Here is a 24,083-nt window from a genome sequence, read left to right on the forward strand (position 1 = left end):
TTATAAGTTTTCTATTAAAATTCATTGCGGAGAGCTTATTTATATCTTTGTGATATGAATACCAAGTATGTCTACTTCACCATCTGCCCATTTTATAGGTAAACTGCAGGGTAATGTTAAAGTGGTATTAGTTAAAGATCCAATACGTAATATTGTACACTTATCATAATTAGGTTTTAGTCCAGAGAGGATAGAACAGTTATCTAGATCTTCAATGAGACATTGCAGGGATCTAACTTGAGGACTTAATATAAAACTTGAGTCATCAAAATCCGTTATAAATACCATTCCTGGCTCCTTAGATGTTTCATAATGTTCTATTATTTCTAGTAGTTGTCGCATATTATCTCCAATGTATCGTCCATGTAAAAAAATCTGTCTGAGCAGGATGAACAATACCTGGTAAAACCCTTTTAATTCTGAGAATTTTAACATTTCGCTAGTATTTTTGCATCACAACACTGAAATGTAAGGGGCCTCCAGTTTTATTTTAGAAAGACTGGATCTTTATATTTGCCATCTGGGTCTTGTTTTAAAAATAGAGAAATCAGACCTTCCTGCTGAGTACCTGACAGACTTCCATTTCTATAGGAATAGTGACAAAGCCCTCCTGACAGAGCTGGTGTAACTGAGTCAGGTTTGTAGGCCTCCTTGCTTGCACACGCTTTTTCAGTTCTGCCCACAAGTTTTCTATAGGCTTGAGGTCAGGGCGTTGTGATGGCAACTCCAATACCTTGACTTTGCTGTCCTTAAGCCATTTTGCCACAACTTTGGAAGTATGCTTGGGGTCATTGTCCATTACGAAGACCAATTGAAACCAAGCTTTAACTGATGTCTTGAGACGATGCTCAATATATCCACATAATTTTCATTGTGAAGTGCACTAGTCCCTCCTGCAGCAAAGCATACCCAAAGCATGATGCTGCTTCACAGTTGGGATGGTGTTCTTCGGCTTGCAAGCCTCCCCCTTCTTCCTCCAAACATAACGATTGCCAAACAGTTCTATTTCCAAACAGTTCTAGGACATTTCTACAAAAAGTACGATCTTTGTCTCCATGTGCAGTTGCAAACCGTAGTCTGGCTTTATTATGGCAGTTTTGGAGCAGTGGCTTCTTCCTTGCTGAGCGGCCTTTCAGGTTATGTCGATATAGGACTCGTTTTACTGTGGATATAGATACTTTTGTACCTGTTTCCTCCAGCATCTTCACAAGGTCTTTTGCTGTTGTTCTGGGATGGATTTGCACTTTTCGCACCAAAGTACGTTCATCTCTAGGAGATAGAACGCGTCTCCTTCCTGAGCGGTATGACTCCTGCGTGGTCCTATGGTCTTTATACTTGTGTACTATTGTTTGTACAGATGAACGTGGTGAGTGTATGTAAACCTCCGACTTCAACTGTGTGTACATTCGTGGCCAAAAGTTTTGAGAATGACACAAATATTAATTTCCACAAAGTTTGCTGCTTCAGTGTCTTTAGATATTTTTGTCAGATGTTACTATGGAGTACTGAAGTATAATTACAAGCATTTCATAAGTGTCAAAGGCTTTTATTGACAATTACATGAAGTTATTGTAAAAAGTCAATATTTGCAGTGTTGATCCTTCTTTATCAAGACCTCTGCAATTTGCCCTGGCATACTGTCAATTAACTTCTGGGCCACATCCTGACTGATGGCAGCCCATTCTTGAATAATCAATGCTTGGAGTTTGTCAGAATTTGTGGGTTTTTGTTTTTCCACCTGTCTCTGAGGATTGACCACAAGTTCTCAATGGGATTAAAGTCTGGGGAGTTTCCTGGCCATGGACCCAAAATATTGATGTTTTGTTCCCCAAGCCACTTAGTTATCACCTTTGCTTTATGGCAAGGTGCTCCATCATGCTGGAAAAGGTATTGTTCGTCACCAAACTGTTCCTGGATGGTTGGGGAAAGTTGCTCTCTGAGGATGTTTTGGTACCATTCTTTATTCATGGCTGTGTTCTTAGGCAAAATTGTGAGTGAGCCCACTCCCTTGGCTGAGAAGCAACCCCACACATGAATGGTCTCAGGATGCTTTACTGTTGGCATGACACAGTACTGATCTTAGCGCTCACCTTGTCTTCTCCGGACAAGCTTTTTTCCGGAATGCCCCAAACATTCGGGAAGGGGATTCACCAGAGAAAATACTTTACCCCAGTCCTCAGCAGTCCAATCCCTGTACATTTTGCAGAATATCAGTCTGTCCCAGATGTTTTTCTGGAGAGAAGTGGCTTCTTTGCTGCCCTTCTTGACACCAGGCCATCCTCCAAAAGTCTTCGCCTCATTGTGCGTGCAGATGCTCTAACACCTGCCTGCTGCCATTCCTGAGCAAGCTCTGTACTGGTGGTGCCCCGATCCCACAGCTGAATCAACTTTAGGAGACGGTCCTGGCGCTTGCTGGACTTTCTTGGGCACCCTGAAACCTTCTTCACAACAATTCAACCGCTCTCCTTGAAGTTCTTGATGATCCTATAAATGGTTGATTTAGGTGCAATCTTACTGGCAGCAATATCCTTGCCTACGAAACCCTTTTTGTGCAAAGCAATGATGACGGCACGTGTTTCCTTGCAGGTAACAATGGTTGACAGAGGAAGAACAATGATCCCAAGCACCACCCTCCTTTTGAAGCTTCCAGTCTGTTATTCAAATTCAATCAGCATGGCAGAGTGATCTCCAGCCTTGTCCTCGTCAACACTCACACCTGTGTTAACGAGAGAATCACTGACATGATGTCAGCTGGTTCTTTTGTGGCAGGGCTGAAACGCAGTGGAAATGTTTTTTGGGGGGATTCAGTTCATTTGCATGGCAAAGAGGGACTTTGCAATTAATTGTAATTCATCTGATCACTCTTCATAACATTCTGGAGTATATGCAAATTGCCATCATACAAACTGAGGCAACAGACTTTGTGAAAATTGATATTTGTGGCATTCTCAAAACTCTTGGCCACGACTGTGTGTGTGTGTGTGTATATATATATATATATATATATATATATATATATATATATATACACACACATTTTAAACATGCATCCTGTTTGCAACAAGACACTTAAGAAATACTGCAAAAAATGTGGCAAAGAAATTAACTTTTTGTCCTGAATACAAAGTGTTATGTTTGGGGCAAATCCAACACAACACATCACTGAGTACCACTTTTCATATTTTCAGGCATGGTGGAGGCTGCATCATGTTATTGGTATGTTTGTCATCAGCAAGGACTAGGAAGTTTTTTTAGGATAAAATACATGAAATACAGCTACAAAGACGGGCAAAATACTAGAGGAAAACCTGGTGCAATCTGCTTTCCAACAAACATCAGTAGGACAATAACCTAAAACACAAAGCCAAATATACACTGGAATTGCTTACCAAGAAGACATTGAATGTTCCTGAGTGGCCTGGTTACAGTATTGACTTAAATTGGCTTCAAAATAAGGCAAGACTTGAAAATATGCAAATATTTTGCAATCCAGGTGTGCAAAGCTCAAGAGACTTACCCAAAAAAATCTCACAGCTGTAATTGCCCCCAAAGTTGCGTCTACAAAGTATTGACTCAGGGGTGTAAATACTTATGTAAATTCGATCTTTTGTATATCACTTCCAATGAATTTGCAAACATAAAAAAAATATATATATATTCTCATTTTAGGGTATTATGGCAGGAAACAGCAGAGGGAGCACCTTGGTTTAAAACAGAGACGTGGGATTTGACTAACTCCTGCTATATGCACCTGAGCCTCATATAGGCTACCATTTGTATAGCCACATCATGGGTTAGCACATGCTGAGATGATAGGATGGCTATTTTGTGATTTTAGTAAATAAGAATGAATATTTGTATAGGAATGTGTGTGTACATTGTGTGTGTACATTGCCTTCAGAAAGTATTCATACCCCTTGACTTATTCCACATTTTGTGTTACAGCCTGAATTCAAAAGGCATAAAATAATATACAAATCAAATCAAATTGTATTGGTCACACACACATTTAGCAGATGTTATTGCGGGTGTAGCGAAATGCTTGTGTTTCTAGCCCCGTCAGTGAAGTAATATCTAACAAGTAATATCTAACATTTTCACAACATACACCCAATACACACAAATCTAAGTAAAGGAATTGAATTAAGAATATATAAATATATGGGCGAGCATTGTCAGAGCGGCACTAAGGTACAGTAGAATACAGTATTTATAAATGAGATGAGTAATGCAAATGTTGATACGTCAATGTGGAGGGGTTTCCCAAAACCGGTCCTAACTTTCTCTAGCAACCTAAAGACGGTCTGTCTGCATTTTAAAAAGTGTGTTTGGTGTTGATCGCTTAAGTGGTTTAAGCGCTAAAGCAAATAATAATAAGAGTAAGTGGAATGTCTAGAATTTTCTTGCTTTCAGCAGGCACACTTATGAACACTAAAGGAGAATGTGAGAGATTAGTGTGTAGGTAAGACAAGGAAGAGAGCTCACTCCTTCTTCTGGCTCTTCCGGTTGGTTCCGTTGATCATGCGGAGGGCAGTCTGGTACTCCTTTTCGGCCTCCTCCGCTACATGCCTCTGCTCAGCCTGCTCCTCCGCTACAATACAACACAATTTGATTTATTCACAATTTGTTTCAGCCTCGTAAGTGGTGGGTGTGTCCCTCTCTATGGGGTGTGTCCCTCTCCAACGCTCTAACTACTAGCCTACCTGCCGCCCCAAAAGGTCCCTAAAGCACACACATCCTTGGGTCACTCGTCTTCTCAGTTCGCCGCAGCTAGCGACTGGAACTAAATGCAACAAACACTCAAACTAGACAGTTTTATCTCTATGGGAGAGGGACAAAAAAATGTGTCTTGTTTTGACATATGCATGCTGTAAGAGGGAGGGAACGAAAAGAGACAGAAAAATTGCTGTCAGCTAAGGTTCACTCAAATGATTGGTCAGTCTAGGCCAATTCCAAATTTGTTCCTCACTGAGCGTACAAGTTTTGCAATAGCTCACAAATTAAACCAATATATTCACTCACTGAATACTATTAGAATATAACAGTAACTAACCTTTGAGTTTCCTCAAAGTCTGAAATGCCCATGTCGACTTACTCTCACAGAAACCCCATTTCTTGTCCCTGTCGTAGTCGTAGGTTGTGGCGCACCACAGGCGTTCGTCTCCCCGTCCATCGGTGGTACAGTCCGAGTACTCCTTCCCCAGGAAGAGAAAGGGGAACAGACAGGGCTCCCTATTGGCTGTGCCCCCATTCACCACAGGAACTGCATCAAACATAAATCACAAACAGGGGAGTTAGTATGTTCAAGCAAAAACACAGACAGAAAGCAGATGGATGATGATAACCGTGTGTGTGTGTGTGTGTGTGTGTGTGTCAAACATGAACAAAAGTACATAAAAGTAAGATCAAATACGAATCAGGGTCTTTGCCCTGGTTTGCCAACTACCTCTCTCAAATAGTGCAGTCAGAACATCTGCTGTCTCAGCCACTTATTTACAGACAGCCACTGCCTGTCACCAAGGAGGTACCCCAAGGCTCAATCCTAGGCCTCACGCTCTTCTCAATTTACATCTTCAACATAGCTCAGGCAGTAGGAAGCTCTCTTATCCATTTATATGCAGATGATACAGTCTCATACTCAGCTGGCCCCTCCCCGCATTTTGTGATAAACGCTCTACAACAAAGCTTTCTTAGTGTTCAGGGGCAGAATGACAGGTTTTTACCTTGTCAGCTCTGGGATTCGATCTAGCAACATTTCGGTTACTGGCCCAACGCTCTAACTACTAGCCTACCTGCCGCACCAAAAGGTCCCTAAAGCACACACATCCTTGGGTCGTCCGTCTTTTCAGTTCGCCGCAGCTATTGGAACTAAATGCAACAAACACTCAAACTGGACAGTTTTATCTCAATCTCAAATTTAATTCAAAGACTCAATCATGGACACTATTACTGACAGTTGTTGCTGCTTTACGGGATGAATTGTTGTCTCTACCTTCTTGCCCTTTTGTGCTGTTGTCTGTGCCTGTTTTTGCCCTGCTACCATGTTGTGCCGCTGCCACGTTGTGTTCAAATTAAATCAAAAGTTATGTCACGTGCCGAATATAGCAGGAAATGCTTACAGTGAAATGCTTACTTACAAGCCCCCAACAATGCAGTTAAGAAAAATACAACAACAAAAAAGAGTAGCAATAAAATAACAATAGCGAGGCATACAGGTTGTACCAGGAACAGAGTCAATGTGCAGGGGCACCGGTTAGTCGAGGTGATTGAGGTAATATGTACATGCAGGTAGCTATTAAAGTGACAATGCATAGATAATAACAGAGTAGCAGCAGCGTAAAAGAGGGGGGGGGGTGCAATGCAAATAGTCTGGGAAGCCATTTGATTAGAAGTTCAGGAGTCTTATGGATTGGGGGTAGAAGCTGTTTAGAAGCCTCTTGAACCTCGACGTGGTGCTCAGGTACCACTTGACGTGTGGTAGCAGAGAGAACAGTCTGACTAGGGTGGCTGGAGTCTTTTTTAGGCCTTCCTCTTGGTCTTGATCACATTAAGGGAGAGGTTGTTGTCCTTGCACCACACGGTCAGGTCTCTGACGACCTCCCTATAGGCTGTCTCATCACTGATCAGGCCTACCACTGATGTGTCATCGGCAAACTTAATGATGGTGTTGTCATGTGTTGCTGCCATACTATGTTGTTGTTTTACGTCTCTCTTTATGTAGCGTTGTCTCTCTTGTCGTGATGTGTGTTTTGTCCTAGTTAAATGTGTTTTCATTTCCAATGAAGGCCAACTTTTACACTGAGCTTGAGTTCAAAAAGACATCACACTGTTGCTATACTACAGAGCAAGATCTACTCAGGCTTTCATAAAGATAGCCAGCTTCAGTTAGCTTCACATTCCAGCTCAGGCTTCATCCGTACTACGACGGTGGATATTGCTCGTCCACCTGCCCGCTAACTAACAGGCTTGTAACTGCACGCGCATGTCGTACATTGCTAGTCAAACACCAAACAAGCACCCTTTTCCCACTCCTATCGTTCCTTCAATCTGTGGAAAATCTTGTAGCATTGTGGCCATAGAAGGGTTTTTTGACTGTTAAACTCATGGGTACATTAGCAATGGCTGCCAGTCTTGACTTGAATGCGAACTGCCATCTATATATTAAACACAGTGTACAAAAGATTAGATACACCTTCCTAATATTGTATCCAATGCTTCCCACAGTTGTGTCAAGTTGGCTGGATGTCCTTTGGGTGGTAGACCATTCTTCATACACACGGGAAACTGTTGAGCGTGAAAAACCCAGCAGTGTTGCAGTTCAGAGGGTACTGCATACAGCCCAGTATATCACTGGGGCCAAGCTTCCTGCCATCCAGGACCTCTATACCAGGCAGTGTCAGAGGAAGGCCCTAAAATTTCCAAAGCATCCAGACACCTTAGTCATAGACTGTTCTCTCTGCTACTGCACAGCAAGCGGTACCGGAGCGCCAAGTCTAGGTCCAAAAAACTCCTTAACAGCTTCTACACCAAAGCCATAAGATTCCTGAACAGCTAATCAAATGGCTACCCGGACTATTTGCATTGTCCCACCCCCATATTTCCATGCATAGTCACTTTACCTCTACATGTGCATATTACCTCAACTACCTCAACTAACCTGTGCCTCCCCACATTGACTCTGTACTGGTAGTCCCTGTATAAAGCCTCGCTACTGTTATTTCATTGTTACCCCTTAATAATATATAAATATTTTTTTTTTTTTACTTCGGTTTATTTTTGTAAATACTTTAACACGTATTATTCTTAAAACTGCATTCTTGATTAAGGGCTTGTAAGTAATCATTTCACTATAAGGTCAACACCTTTTGTATTCGGCGCATGTGACAAATAAAATTTGATTTGATTCAAGTCCAGGATCCAGTTGCAGAGGAGTTGTTAAGTCCCAGGGTCCTTAGCTTAGTGATGAGCTTTGAGGGCACCAAGGTTGTTGAACGCTGAGCTGTAGTCAATGAAAAGCATTCTCACAAAGGTGTTCCTTTTGTCTAGGAGTGAAAGGTCAGTGTGGAGTGCAATAGAGATTGCATCATCTGTGGATCTGTTGAGGCGGTATGCAAATTTGAGTGGGTCTATGGTTTCTGGGAAAATGGTGTTGATGTCAGCCATGACCAGCCTTTCAAAGCATTTCATGGATACAGACGTGAGTGCTACGGGTTGATAGTCATTTAGGAAGATTACCTTAGTGTTCTTGGGCAAAGGGACTATGGTGGTCTGCTTGAAACATGTTGGTATTACAGACTCAGACAGGGAGAGGTTGAAAATGTCAGTGAAGACAATTGCCAGTTGGTCAGTGTATGCCCGGAGCACACGTCCTGGTAATCCATCCGGTCCTGCGTCCTTGTGAACGTTGACCTGTTTAAAAGGTCTTACATCGGCTGCGGAGTGTGTGATCTCACAGTCGCCCAGAACAGCTGATGCTCTCATGCATGTTTCAGTGTTACTTGCCTCGAAGTGAGCATAGAAGTAATTTAGCTCATCTGGTAGACTTGTGTCACTGGGCAGCTCTCGTCTGTGTTTCCCTTTGTAGTCTGTAATAGTTTGCAAGCCCTGACACATCCGACGAGCATCAGAGCCGGTGTAGTACAATTCAATCTTAGTCCTGTTTTGACGCTTTGCCTGTTTGATGGTTCGTCGGAGGGCATACCAGGATTTCTTATGAGCTTCCAGGTTAACCTTGGTGCGGATGTTGCCTGAAATCCATGGCTTCTGGTTGGGGTACATACGTACAGTCACTGTGGGGACGACGTCATCGATGCACTTATTGATAAAGCCAGTGACTGATGTGGTGTACTCCTCAATTCAATCGGAAGAGTCCCGGAACATATTCCAGTCAGTGCTAGCAAAACAGTCCTGTAGCTTAGCATCTGCTTCATCTGATGACTTTAATATTGACCAAGTCACTGGTGCTTCCTGCTTTAATTTTTGCTTGTAAGCAGGAATCAGGATATAATTATGGTCAGATTTGCCAAATGGAGGGCGAGGGAGAGCTTTGTACGTGTCTCTGTGTGTGGAGTAAAGGTGGTCTTGAGTTTATTTTCCCCTGGTTGCACATTTAACATACTGGTAGAAATTAGGTAAAACAAATTGAAGTTTCCCTGCATTAAAGTCCCCAGCCACTAGGAGCGCCACCTCTGGATGAGCGTTTTCCTGTTTGCTTACGGACATGTACAGCTCATTGAGTGCGGTCTTAGTGCCAGCATCGGTCTGTGGTGGTTAATAGACAGCTACGAAGAATATAGATGAAAACTCTCTAGGTAGATAGTGTGTTCAACAGCTTATAATGAGATACTCTACCTCAGGCGAGCAAAATCTTTTTGCTCGCCTTCCTTAGATGTCATGCACCAGCTGTTGTTAACCAATATACATAGACCGCCACCACTTGTCTTACCAGAGGCTGTTCTATCGTGCCGATACAGTGTATAACCCGCCAGCTGTATGTTATTCATCTCGTCGTTCAGCCACGATTCGGTGAAACATAAGATATTAGTTTTTAATGTCCTGTTGGTAGGATATACGTGCTTGTAGTTCGTACACTTTATTATCCAGCGATTGTACATTGGCCAATAGCACTGATGGCAAAGTCACATGAGCCACTCGTCACCGGATCCTCAAAAGGCACCCCGATCTCCATCAGCGATACCTCTGTCTCATTTTTATTTATTTTATTTCACCTTTAATTAACCAGGTAGGCCAGTTGGGGACAAGTTCTCATTTTCAACTGCGACCTGGCCAAGATAAAGCAAAGCAGTGCGACAAAAGCAACACAGAGTTAGTCAATAACTAAAAATAGAAAAATATAGGTACAGTGTGTGCAAATGTAGAAGATTAGGGAGGTAAGGCAATAAATAGGCCACAGAGGCGAAACAATTACAATTTAGCATTAATACTGGAGTGACAGATGTGCAGATGACGATGTGAAAGTAGAGATACTGGGGTGAAAAAAAGCAAGAGGTTAAGTAATATGATGGGGGTGAGGTAGTTGGGTGTGCTATTTACAGATTGGCTATATACAGCTACAGTGATCAGTAAGCTGCTCTAAAAGCTGATGCTTAAAGTTAGAGAGGGAGATATGTCTCCAGCGTCAGTGATTTTTGCAATTCATTCCAGTCATTGGCAGTAGAGAACTGGAAGGAAAGGCGGCCAAAGGGGGTGTTGGCTTTGGGGATGACCAGTGAAATATACTTGTTGGAGCGTGTGCTACGGGTAGGTGTTGATAAGGTGACCAGTGAGCTGCGATAAGGCGGGGCTTTACCTAGCAAAGACTTATAGATGACCTGGAGCCAGTGGGTTGGGTGACGAATATGTAGTGAGGGCCAGCCAACGAGAGCATACCCGTCGCAGTGGTTGGTAGTATATGGGGCTTTGGTGACAAAACGGATGGCACTGTGATAGACTACATCCAGTTTGCTGAGTAGAGTGTTGGGGGTTATTTTGAAAAATGACATCGCTGAACTCAAGGATCAGTAGGGTAGTCAGTTTTACATGTATGTTTGGCAGCATGAGTGAAAGAGGCTTTGTTGCAAAATAGGAAACCAATTCTAAATTTAATTTTGGATTGGAAATGCTTAATGTGAGTCTGGAAGGAGAGTTTACAGTCTTAACCAGACACCTAGGTATTTGTAGTTGTCCACATATTCTATGTCAGAACCGTCTAGAGTAGTGATGCTAGTTGGGCGGGAGGGTGCGGGCAGCAATCGGTTGAAGAGCATGCATTTTGCTTTACTAGCATTTAAGAGCAGTTGGAGGCCACGGAAGGAGAGTTGGATGGCATTGAAGCTTGTTTGGAGGTTTGTTAGCACAGGGTCCAAAGAAGGGCCGGATGTACACAGAATGGTGTCGTCTGCGTATAGGTGGATTAGAGAATCACCAGCAGCAAGAGTGACATCATTGATATATACAGAGAAAAGAGTCGGCCCAAGAATTGAACCCTGTTGCACCCCCATAGAGACTGCCAGAGGTCCGGACAACAGGCCCTCCGATTTTACACACTGAACTGAAAGTCGTTGGTGAACCAGGCGAAGAAGTCATTTGAGAAACCCAAGGCTATTGAGTCTGCCGATAAGAATGCAGTGATTGACAGAGTCGAAAGCCTTGGCCAGGTCGATGAAGACGACTGCACAGCACTGTCACACTCAAACTGGTGCGCCTGGCACCTACTCCGTTCAAAGGCACTTAAAACTTCTTTGGGATAGGTGGCAGTATTTTCACGTCCGGATGAAAAGCGTGTCCAAAGTAAACTGCCTGCTACTCAGGCCCAGAAGCTAAGATATGCATATTATTAGTAGATTTGGATATAAAACACTCTGAAGTTTCTAGAACTCTTTGAATCAAGTCTGTGAATATAACAGAGCTTATTTAGCAGGCGAAACCCAGAGGACAAATGTTCAGTTTTTTGGGGGGGAGGTCACACTTTTTCAATGGGTTTTCATTGGGAATCCAGATTTCTAAGGGACCTTCTTGCTAAGGGACCTTCACTTCCACTGGATGTCAACAGTCTTTAGAAATTGGTTGAGGTTTTTCCTTTGAGAAATTAAGTAGTAGCACTGTTCAGAACGAGGGTAGAGGGAAGTGTACTCTTTGATGGAGGCGCGTGACCTGAAAAGCACGCTACACTTTGTTTTCCTCCGGTATTGAACACAGTATATCCCGTCTTAAATTTTATTGATTATTTACGTTAAAAAACACCTAAAGTTGTATTAGGAAAGTAGTTTGAAATGTTTGGACAAAGCTTACAGGTAACTTATGAGACATTTTGTAGTCACGTTGGGCGAGTTGGAACCGGTGTTTTTCTGGATCAAACGCGCCAAATAAATGGACATTTTGGATATATATCGACAGAATTAATTGAACAAAAGGACCATTTGTTTATTGGACATATTGGAGTGCCAACAGAAGAAGCTCAAAGGTAAGGCATTAATTATATCTTTATTTCTGTGTTTTGTGTCGGGCCTGGAGGGTTGAAATATGATTGTCTGTGTTTGTTTGCTGGGGTGCTACCCTCAGAAAATTGTTTGCTTTTGCCGTAAAGCCTTTTTGAAATCTGACACGTTGGCTGGATTCATAACAAGTGTAGCTTTAATTTGGTGTATTGCATGTGTGATTTCATGAAAGTTACATTTTTAATAGTAATTTATTTGAATTTGGCGCTCTGCATTGTCACTGGATTTTGGCCGGGTGGGACGCTAATGTCCCACCTATCCCAGAGAGGTTAAATATTTTTTATTCTTGCCCATTCGAACTCTGAATGGCACACACACACAATCCATGTCTCAAGGCTTAATAATTATTCTTTAAATGTATCTCCTCCCCTTCATTAACACTGACTGACGAGAAGTGACATCAATAAAGGATCATAGCTTTCACCTGGTCAGTTGATGTCATGGAAAGAGCAGGTTCCCAATGTTTTGTACACTCAGTCTATGTCTAGGGTCTGTTGCAGCTATCAGTTTGCTTTTCGCACATTTTTAAATACAAATCGCATGAAAAAGCAAATGCTGTCATTACTAAATGTGTAACATGATAGGTATTGAAACATGGTTTATTTATTTTTTCAGACCCCCAAAAAATTACAACAATAATTCTAATCAGTTGTCTTCCTCAAATGAAGGGGATGATGACAATGTATTTGAGAGGGGGTTTATTTGATTTCAATGGTCTTCAACTCGTGACTCAGACACTTAATTTAGGATACATGGAGTTGCCCTGAGTTATACTGCCCCAGAGCAGGTTAGTTCTGAAGGAATCGTTACCATTAAAATGTACTTGTCTAAAAGGTGAGCCACTTTCGTGGTCCCTGTTATCCCAAGTTGAACTCAGAGTTGACTAACGTTCTCTCGCCAACTCCTCAAACCCAATTCATAGAATAGGGCTTAGGTGTCCGCAAAGGTCAGGTTGCACTTATTTCTCAAATGTTTCCTCAATGTTTCCAGCTAAGATAGTCACTCTAAACATGTTTCTGTTTAGTAAACTAAGTCCCAGTTCTGGAGGAGTGAATTTAGGGGTAGTTGAAATCTACTGGGTGAAACTTTCAGTGCATTGCATTCCAGGGGTTTTCTTTATTTTTAGTATTTTCTACATTGAAGAATAATAGTGAAGACATCAAAACTATGAAATCACACATATGGAATCATGTAGTTACCAAAAAAAGTGTTAAACAAATCAAAATATATTTTATGTTATATTTGAGATTCTTCAAAGTAGCCACCCTGTGCCTTCACAGCTTTGCACACTCTTGGCATTCTCTCAACCAACTTCATGAGGTAGTCACCTGGAATGCATTTTAAATAACAGGTGTGCATTGCTAAAAGTTAATTTGTGGAATTTCTTTCCTTCTAAATGCATTTGAGCCAATCAGTTGTGTTGTGACATGGTAGGGGTGTGTCCTGACCTTCCCTCCTGGGTATGGATCAGAGAGAGCCTTGAAGTTGGCGGTTTTATGACGGTCGTAAATACCTTGCAGGAACTCTCTCTCCCACTCTGCAGAAATGGAAGTGAAAAATCCCTTTGTTACAACTGATTTTGTAGTACTGTAACATCCAAGTTGGATAAAGAAACAATATTTCTGTAATCCAAACATTTGGAATGGTTTGTGGGTATTTATAGAATAATCATGTCCAACGTTTATTGTTTGGTGATCATTAAAGACGTTATAATGGAAACGTGTCACTTTAAGAGCTTTCACAGTATATATATAACAGATTTACATCTAAATGTTGTGGAACTTATATGATTAAATGTGATTTTAGCCTTCTTAATGAGAGAATGGTTTTTCATTAAAAAAAAAGTTATACCCAGTCAGTGACCACACCCACGTGAGCACAGACATTATATTGGCGTCATGGAAGGCCTCCTTTTGCCAGAGTGGATAAAACCCCTCGTGACGACATTAAACATTAGACCAAGCAGATGTAAGCGGTGTAAGCCGGATCATCGCGAGCGGAATACGTCACAAATGGTTAGGAACTCTCGACAAGTGAAGATTAAGACTAAACATTCAGTCTGCAGCTGTATATATAAAATAGTATAGTAAACTCAACCGAAGAGGAGAAAGAGAGAACATTTTCATTCATTTTTCAAAACGACCATTGGTAGACCTCTGGAAGATTCGTTCTAACAGACACTCTGAGACCAACCTACCACAACTACAGAGGACATGGTGACCTCTTGTGGACAACCAGAGACTCACACAACCAGAGAATTCTGATGAATCTCTCTCCATAGATGGACCGGTTGATTTCAGAGACGACAAGGACATAGAAACGTAAATATGTGTTGCATTTCTAAATCCAAATGAGCAGTTGTTAGGGTGCTAAATATCCATATTTACGATGATGGTATTATTCAACTACGTACAATAGTTGAATTCCTTTGTCTCTCATTTTCCCGCTCGTTCTTTCCCCACCCCTTTTCATTGTGTACCAAGCTGTCATGTCAGGTTAGCCCACCAGGGACTTTTCATTGCATTGTAAGTAATCAATGTATAATCTATCCTGTGCGTGTTTGCGTAATTCTGTGTGATTATTTAGTTACACAAATTGGCTTAATTATTTATTTATCGCTGATTCATCATGGAGTTTAGAGTTCATGCAGATTTGAAGTCAACCACGTTCAGAATGAGACTGATAATAATGATAATTAATGAAGACTGGTATAACAATATATTTATATCTTTAGAGTTCAATAAATCATAAAACAAACTTTTCCCATGGTGCCCCAAGATTGCTAAGAGTTAAGTGTAACAAGAGTAATTTAAAGCATCGTAATAATTAAACATAGTTAATTGAGTTATTAAATAATTGTCATCGCATTAATGGTACCAACGACACAACATATTGATGCCCCCGTACGAGGAATCTAAAATAGAATGAGGCCTTTGTTGCATTCAGCCTATATGAAATTGAAAAGCAGATTACATAATTTACACCCACATTGTTATACACCATCAGAGTTGTAGACAGGAATTGTTGGTTGTGTGTGTTACCATTTGAAAAATAGATAGAGGTTGCCTCCGTGTTGTTTCTCTGACAGTCAGTGTAGGGTTAAGTACGGAATGCTACGAACCAGGCCATACATAGGGGCCGGCCGGCTTAGGTATTCTGAGGAATAGAAGCGTGGGGCCAAATGTACTATTTGTCTCTTGCACCTCAGGTGCGAGTAGACTGTCAGTATTAATTTATTGAGCAGGACATAGGGCCAGCCGATTTAAATTTGAGTAGATATATTATCTTAACCGAAGCAGGTAATTATCTCTCCATCCCTTGTGTTTCGGTAGAGCGAGTAGAAGAACTGTATTTACATGACAGAGGAACTCTGCCTAGAAGGCCAGCAGCCCGGAGTCGCCGCTTCACTGTTGACGTTGAGACTGGTCTTTTGCGGGTACTATTTAATGAAGCTGCCAGTTGAGGCCTTGCGAGGCGTCGGTTTCTCAAACTAAACACTAATGTACTTGTCCTCTTGCTCAGTTGTGCACCGGGGCCTCCCACTCTTTCTATTCTGGTTAGAGCAAGTTTGCGCTGTTGTGTGAAGGTAGCACACAGCGTTGTACGAGATCTTCAGTTTCTTGGCAATTCCTCGCATGGAATAGCCTTCATTTCTCAGAACAAGAATAGACTGACGAGTTTAAGAAGAAAGGTATTTGTTTCTGGACATTTTGAGCCTATAATCGAACCCACAAATGCTGATGCTCCAGATACTAAACTAGTCTAAAGGCCAGTTTTATTGCTTCTTTAAAATCAGACCGTTTTCTTCAGTGCTAACATAATTGCAAAATTATTTTCTAATGATCAATTAGTCTTTTAAAATGATAAACTTGGATTAGTTTATGTCATTGGAACACAAGAGTGATGGTTACAGTCTGGAGACGCCGTGGAGAACGTTCTGCTGCCTGCAACATCCTCCAGCATGACCGGTTTGGTGGTGGGTCAGTCATAGTGTGGGGTGGCATTTCTTTGGGGGGCCGCACAGCCCTCCATGTGCTCGCCAGAGGTAGCCTGACTGCCATTAGGTACCGAGATGAGCTCCTCAGACCCCTTGTGAGACCATATGCTGGTGCGCTTGGCCCTAGGTTCCTCCTAATGCAAGACAATGCTAGACCTCATGTGGCTGGAGTGTGTCAGCAGTTCCTGCAAGAGGAAGGCATTGATGCTATGGACTGGCCCGCCCGTTCCCCAGACTTGAATCCAATTGAGCACATCTCGGATATCATGTCTCGCTCCATCCACCAATGCCACGTTGCACCACAGACTGTCCAAGAGTTGGTGGATGCTTTAGTCCAGGTCTGGGAGGAGATCCCTCAGGAGACCATCCGCCACCTCATCAGGAGCATGCCCAGGCGTTGTAGGAAGGTCGTACAGGCACTTGGAGGCCACACACACTACTGAGCCTCATTTTGACTTGTTTTAAGGACATTACATCAAAGTTGGATCAGCCTGTAGTGTGGTTTTCCACTTTAATTTTGAGTGTGACTCCAAATCCAGACCTCCATGGGTTGATAAATTTGATTTCCATTGATAATGTTTGTGTGATTTTGTTGTCAGCACATTCAACTATGTAAAGAAAAAAGTATTTAATAAGAATATTTCATTCATTCAGATCTAGGATGTGTTATTTTATGTGTTCCCTTTATTTTTTTGAGCAGTGTATTATAGGTGTGTATGACTATGTTGACAGATATATCTACTGTAAATCACATCCAGATATACTACTTATTTTACTTTTTTAACATACACAGAAATAAACCACATCCATGTTCTCCTTTTGGTAGGTATGGTCATTATTAAACATGCAATGAACTACACGGAGGGAAAAGTACACTGTGCATTCTGCACCATGGACAGAACTCTTGTTAACGGGTTTCACAAAAACACAAAGAGCTCAACATTCAACAGGGAATTCTCTGATGGGCATAGACTTGCGCATTAAAGCCAGGAATAGTTTGACGTCACTACGCGCAGGATTGCTGAGAGGTGAGAGTCAGTAAGAGATTATCTGTGCCTTGGCTTGTTATATTTCATCACTGAAAATGTCTGTTCACATATATAGGTTGACCCAAACAGTACAAACATCTTCTGAGCATGACTCCTAATCTTTGGAAAGTTTTGTTCATCGAGAGATGCATAGAACCTTGTCAGTGACATTGTTTAGAATAGTTCTCCAATCACTGCATCAGACTGAAGATCAATAAGCTCAATTTGTAGGTCAGTGGGAGCGTTATCTACATTGAGGGTGAAAGGAGAGGAAACCAACAGCATTTCAACACTTTGAAATACTAAAAACGACAAGAAAACTCACGGTTCAAAGCACGCAGCAGAGATGTATACTTCTCCTGTTGGTCATCTGATAGGGAACAGGCCAGTAGTGCCGGAAGGTGGGTGAGATTGTTGGCTTCTACTTGGAAGGTCAGGAGGAGTAATTTTCCCTTGAAGGCTTTAACAAGGCTGTACATCTGATGTGCAAAAGGGCCCTTCCCTTGTAGTTTGGAATTCAGTTAATTAATGAAGGCTATGATGTCCACGGTGAAGGCAAAATCAGCCAACCATTCTTTATCTTGCAGTTGAGGGAAATCCACATATTTTCCTTTCATTTGCAAAAACTCAGCAATCTCCGACTTCCGGTCCCACGCCCTTTAAAGAACCTTCCCCAAACTCAGCCATCTCACGTTTGTGTGGTAGGGGAGATCTGCATGACCCAACTGTCTCTTCCAACAGTGAGAAAAACTGCCTGTGGTTTTAAGATTCTGCTCTTATGCTCTTAAGTTTATCACTTTAGTGAATGTATCCAGAACATGGCTCATTTACAGAGCACCTCCTGATGAATAATGCAATGCAGGAAAATAATTCTGATCTGGGTTCAGCTCAGCTACTTGATCTCGTATCCTTTTAAAAAGGCTAACATTTTTCCTGTCAAGTTTGGGCACCGATCAGTGGTCACACTGGATAACTTTTCAAAACTCACTCACACTTACAAACCTCCTCCAATAAATATTTCCCTGTGGTTGTGCTCTTCATTGACTGCACTGAAGCAAGCTCCTCTGTAATTTCAAAGTCTGGGGTTATGACTCCTTTACCTTGTCTTTCAACTGCTGTTCATATTCTCTGCGATATCCTCAACACGCCGTGTCACTGTTCATCTTGACAAGGAAACATTTTCAAACAACTCTTGTCGGGGCAAAGTATTGCTGCAGAGTCAATTAAATATTATTTAATGAATTCACCCTCAGAGAATGGCTTGCTATGTTTAGCAATATTGTGGGACAGTACATAGCTAGCTTTCGCAATTCCGTCGTTTGCTGAAAGCAGTTTTGTGAAAAGTCCTTGCTGCTTTTGCAACTGAGAAAGCAACACTTTTGATGCACTTGCCCTCTGCTCAGAAGACATATTCCTATATGTCTCTGCATGATTTGCCTGGAAGTGTCGGGACAAGTTGTACTCTTTCAAGACAGCGATGCTCTGTTTGCACACAGCTTTCCCTGATACCTCAATAAAGACATATTTCGATGTCCACTCTTGCTGGAACACCCTACATTCACTGTCTCCTTTTCTTTGAAAAACTCATTTTTGCACAATTTCTAGCTAGCAAGTTTTTGTAACTGTGACGTGTCTCTCAGCCTGTCAGTCATGGTCTGTCCTCGTGCAGTTATTTATAAGTGCCTTCAAAATAAATGTCACAAGCGGTGGGAGTTAAACCATTACACAATGGCGAGTATTATTTGGGCTTTTAATTTAAATAACAAATACGTTTTTCAAAACTTTACTATCGCAAATTCTTGATGTGATCGGAGCATGATTCCGCGGGCCGTATTGAAATCAGGTCGCCAGCCGCAAACTAAGATTGAATCCTACTACGCCGGGTCTGACGCTTGTTAGATGTGGCAGGGCTTGCAAACTATAATGGATTACAAAGGGAAACCCAGCCGCGAGCTGCCCAATGACGAAAGCCTCCCAGATTAGCTAGATTCCTATGGTCGCTTTGAGGCAAGCAACACTGAACCATGCATGACAGCACCTCCGTAGGCAATGTGAGTAAGACCTTAAAACAAGGCCAGACATATTACCAGGACATGTACTCTGAGCATGCACTGACCAGCTGGTAAGTGCCTTGACTGAAATGTTCAACCTCACCTTGACCCAGACTGTATTACATTTCAAGCAGACCACCATAGTCCCTGTGCCCAAGAACCTGTCTATTGCCCTGTAGCACTCACATCTGTAGCCATGAAATGCCTTGCAACACCACCATCCCAGACACATTACAATTTGCCTACCACCAACAGATGACGCAATCTCTATTGCACTGCCCTTTCCCACCTGGACAAGAGGAACACCTACGTGAGAATGCTGTTCATTGACTACAGCTCAGCGTTCAACACCATAGTGCCCACAAAGCTCATCACTAAGCTCAGGACCCTAGGACTGAAAACCTCCCTCTGCAACTGGATCCTGCACTTCCTGATGGGCTGCCATCAGATGGTGATGATAGGTAACAACACATCCACCACACTGACCCTCAACACAGGGGGGTCCCCTCCTGTACTTTGTTCACCCACAACTCCAACAACATCAATATGTTTGCTGACGACACACTGGTGTTTGGCCTGATCACCGACGACGATAAGACAACCTATAGGGAGGTGGTCAGTGACTATGGCAGTGTGGTGCCAGGACAACAACCTCTCCTTCAATGTCAGCAAGACAAAAGAGCTGCTTGTGGACTACAGGAAATGGAGGGCCGAGCATGCCCCATCCACATCGATGGAGTGGAGTGGGTCGAGAGCTTCAAGTTCCTCGATGTCTATATCACAAAGGAATGATCATGGTCCCCACACACAGCTGCACCATTGAGAGCATCTTGACTGGCTGCATCACCGCTTGGTATAGCAACTGCTTGGCATCCGACCACAAGGCGATACAGAGGGTTGTACGTATAGCCCAGTACATCACTGGAGCCGAGCTCCCTGCAATCCAGGACTTCTATACCAGGCGGTGTCAATGGAAGGCCCTACCGAAGTCAGACTATTCTCTCTGCTACCGCACGGCAAGAGGTATCGATTCAGAAAGTCTGGAACCAGCAGGACCCTGAACAGCTTCTACCTCGTACCCCTGCACGTCGACTCAGTACTGGTACCCCGTGTATATAACCAAGTTATCGTTACTCATTGTTTATTTATTCCTTGTGTTATTATCTTTCAATAACTTCAGTTGTTTTCTCCTCTAGACTGTTGGGAAGGGCCAGTAAGTAAGCCTTTCACTGTTAAGTCTACCCTAGAGTTTCCGATAGATGGAAATTACCAACTATTTGGTCGATAAAAAAGAAATGAAAAACTGATTAAACTTTTGCTGGCTAAAATGACCAGGATACATTTTTTAAATACCAGTCAATGGAAATACATTTGACCATCATGCTTATTGGTTTACAGGTAAATTTGCGTAATTTTGTGAAATTAAATTGGCCTGTGTGTATTTTCATTAGTCATCATGCATCTTACTTATCGAACACAACTATCACATGCGCACAGCATACAGAGCCTATTTTGAGCAGGATTTCTCCTGCAGCTCCTCAGGCATGTCTTACCTTAGTTCAAAGTAGCCTATATGCAAGCTTACAGTGGGGCAAAAAAGTATTTAGTCAGCCACCAATTGTGCAAGTTCTCCCACTTAAAAAGATGAGGCCTGTAATTTTCATCATAGGTACACTTCAACTATGACAGACAAAATGAGAAGAAAAAAAATCCAGAAAATCACATTGTAGGATTTTTTATGAATTGATTTGCAAATTATGGTGGAAAAGAAGTATTTGGTCAATAACAAAAGTTTCTCAATACTTTGTTATATACCCTTTGTTGGCAATGACAGAGGTCAAACGTTTTCTGTAAGTCTTCACACACTGTTGCTGGAATTTTGGCCTATTCCTCCATGCAGATCTCCTCTAGAGCAGTGATGTTTTGGGGCTGTTGCTGGGCAACACGGACTTTCAACTCCCTCCAAAGATTTTCTATGGGGTTGAGATCTGGAGACTGGCTCGGCCACTCCAGGACCTTGAAATGCTTCTTACGAAGCCACTCCTTCGTTGCCCGGGCGGTGTGTTTGGGATCATTGTCATGCTGAAAGACCCAGCCACGTTTCATCTTCAATGCCCTTGCTGATGGAAGGAGGTTTTCACTCAAAATCTCACGATACACAGCCCCATTCATTCTTTCCTTTACACGGATCAGTCGTCCTGGTCCCTTTGCAGAAAAACAGCCCCAAAGCATGTTTCAACCCCCATGCTTCACGGTAGGTATGGTGTTATTTGGATGCAACTCAGCATTCTTTGTCTTCCAAACACAACGAGTTGAGTTTTTACCAAAACGTTCTATTTTGGTTTCATCTGACCATATGACATTCTCCCAATCTTCTTCTGGATCATCCAAATGCTCTCTAGTAAACTTCCAGACGGGCCTGGACATGTACTGGCTTAAGCAGGGGAACACGTCTGGCACTGCAGGATTTGAGTCCCTGGCAGCGCAGTGTGTTACTGATGGTAGGCTTTGTTACTTTGGTCCCAGCTCTCTGCAGGTCATTCACTAGGTCCCCCCGTGTGGTTCTGGGATTTTTGCTCACCGTTCTTGTGATCATTTTGACCCCCACGGGGTGAGATCTTGCCGTGGAGCCCCAGATCGAGGGAGATTATCAGTGGTCTTGTATGTCTTCCATTTCCTAATAATTGCTCCCACAGTTGATTTCTTAAAACCAAGCTGCTTAACTATTGCAGATTCAGTCTTCCCAGCCTGGTGCAGGTCTACAATTTTGTTTCTGGTGTCTGACAGCTCTTTGGTCTTGGCCATAGTGGAGTTTGGAGTGTGACTGTTTGAGGTTGTGGACATGTGTCTTTTATACTGATAACAAGTTCAAACAGGTGCCATTAATACAGGTAACGAGTGGAGGACAGAGGAGCCTCTCTAAAGAAGAAGTTACAGATCTGTGAGAGCCAGATATCTTGCTTGTTTGTAGGTGACCAAATACTTATTTTCCACCATAATTTGCAAATAAATTGATTAAAAATCCTACAATGTCATGTTTGAAGTGTACCTATGATGAAAATTACAGGCCTCTCATCTTTTTAGGTGGGAGAACTTGCACAATTGGTGGCTAACTAAATACTTTTTTGCCCCACTGTACATTTTATTCTACCATTTTGCATGCCAGTTACTATTTTCATATGCGCATTTTCGTGGAACAGTTTAATTTCAATAATAACATTTTTGTTTCTCAAAATCATTGTCATGCAGTTAATCATAAAAATCTGAATTAAAATGATAAAAATCTAAAAGTTAAAAGTCAACTAATGAGAGATCACCAGCCTCTGCCATATGGACACATTGATACACCGTGAACCGTTGGCGGCTAAAGTAATGAGCACATGGAACGCATTGCCTATAGTCCAAAGCAGCAGCAGGCCGATAACTTCCCTTGCTCTTTCAAACCTGGTGATTATCGAGGATTTTTTTATTTTGAAATAGCTTACTGTGAGAAACTATAGTTATAATATATTAGCATTTGTAATGGATGTTAAAAAAACACTTTGCTACAGTTCGCAGAGCAGGCCAGGTACTTCGATGCGTGCGCTCCCTCAACGTTATCAGGACAGAGAAACCAGACATGTTCATTGCTCACATGGAACACTTCAAACAAAAGAATGAAAAAAATGGACAAATCTCAAATGATGGTTATGAAATAAACCAAAACTTGTTTCTCACAAGCGTAGCAGGTTGTGAAATCTGCAAATAATGTTTCCACTCCGAGAATGACAAAGGTAAATGACTAATAACTGCATTATCAGAAATTAATGTAACCAAATGATGGAGGTTAATCTCCATCTAATAATTTTGCACGCCCAATTTTTCAGTTTTTGATTTGTTAAAAAGGTTTGAAATATCCAATAAATGTCGTTCCACTTCATGATTGTGTCCCACTTGTTGTTGATTCTTCACAAAAAAATACAGTTTTATATCTTTATGTTTGAAGCCTGAAATGTGGCAAAAGGTCGCAAAGTTCAAGGGGGCCGAATATTTTCGCAAGGCACTGTACTTCCCTATTGGACCCACCGCTGGTGCCATTTCTCTCTTGTTTTATTGGTTTTCATATCAACTTTACTTTGTTGTCCAGAAGCCAAAGGCACAAGCCTAGTAATATTAGCAACCCATGCTAGTTGTATCTTTAGATCTCTACGTTTCTAACAGAGATACCTGTCACATATGGGACTGATATCAGGTGTGCTGTTTAGAATGGCATTTTCCTGCGAATTGCATTTTGGCAAATGTTTGGAAATTACGTTTTATTGGCTGCTTTATTACATGACTTAAGAACCATTACCATAATCTAAATGTGATTTCTGTCATTCTGAGCACAGTGGGTGGACTACCTAACCCTTTTCCTTTCTTAATAGGTTATGCAAACAATGTCCCCTTTTCAGGACCTGTCTTTCAAAGATAATTCGTAAAAATCCAAATAGCTTCACAGATCTTCATTCATTGTAAAGGGTTTAAACACTGTTTCCCATGCTTGTTCAATGAACCATAAACAGTTAATGAACATGCATCTGTGGACGGTCGATAAGACTAACAGCTTACAGACGGTAGGCAATTAAGGTCACAGTTATGAAAACTTAGGACACTAAAGAGGCCTTTCCACTGACTCTGAAAAACACAAAAAAGAAAGACGCCCAGGGTCCCTCTGCGTGAACATGCCTTAGGCATGCTGCAAGTTGGCATGAGGACTGCAGATGTGGCCAGTGCAATAAATTGCAATGTCCGTACTGTGAGATGCCGAAGACAGCACAACCGGGAGACAGGACGGACAGCTGATCGTCCTCGCAGTGGCAGACCACGTGTAACAACACCTGCACAGGATCGGTACATCCGAACATCACACCTGCAGAACAGAAACAGCACAAACCCACCGTCGCTGGACCAGACAGGACTGGCAAAAAGTGCTCTTCACTGACGAGTTGCGGTTTTGTCTCACCAGGGGTGATGGTCGGATTCGCATTTA

At 42.1% G+C, this 24,083-nt stretch overlaps 1 protein-coding gene across 3 annotated transcripts in view; it reads right to left on the reverse strand.

The window, feature by feature from the left end:
- The window catches only part of LOC139406936 (protein sel-1 homolog 1-like), a 71,306-nt gene that overhangs the window by 41,173 nt on the left and 6,050 nt on the right, over positions 1 to 24,083 (reverse strand). For all 3 annotated transcript variants that reach the window (XM_071150101.1, XM_071150102.1, XM_071150103.1), the window contains exons 4-5: positions 5,096 to 5,263; positions 4,486 to 4,591 (exon numbers count right to left, since the gene is read on the reverse strand). In XM_071150101.1, coding sequence (XP_071006202.1) covers positions 4,486 to 4,591; positions 5,096 to 5,263 — 274 coding nt within the window. The remainder of the gene's footprint in view (positions 1 to 4,485; positions 4,592 to 5,095; positions 5,264 to 24,083) is intronic.

This window comes from Oncorhynchus clarkii, chromosome 4, assembly GCF_045791955.1.
Source record: "Oncorhynchus clarkii lewisi isolate Uvic-CL-2024 chromosome 4, UVic_Ocla_1.0, whole genome shotgun sequence".
NCBI lineage: Eukaryota > Metazoa > Chordata > Actinopteri > Salmoniformes > Salmonidae > Oncorhynchus > Oncorhynchus clarkii.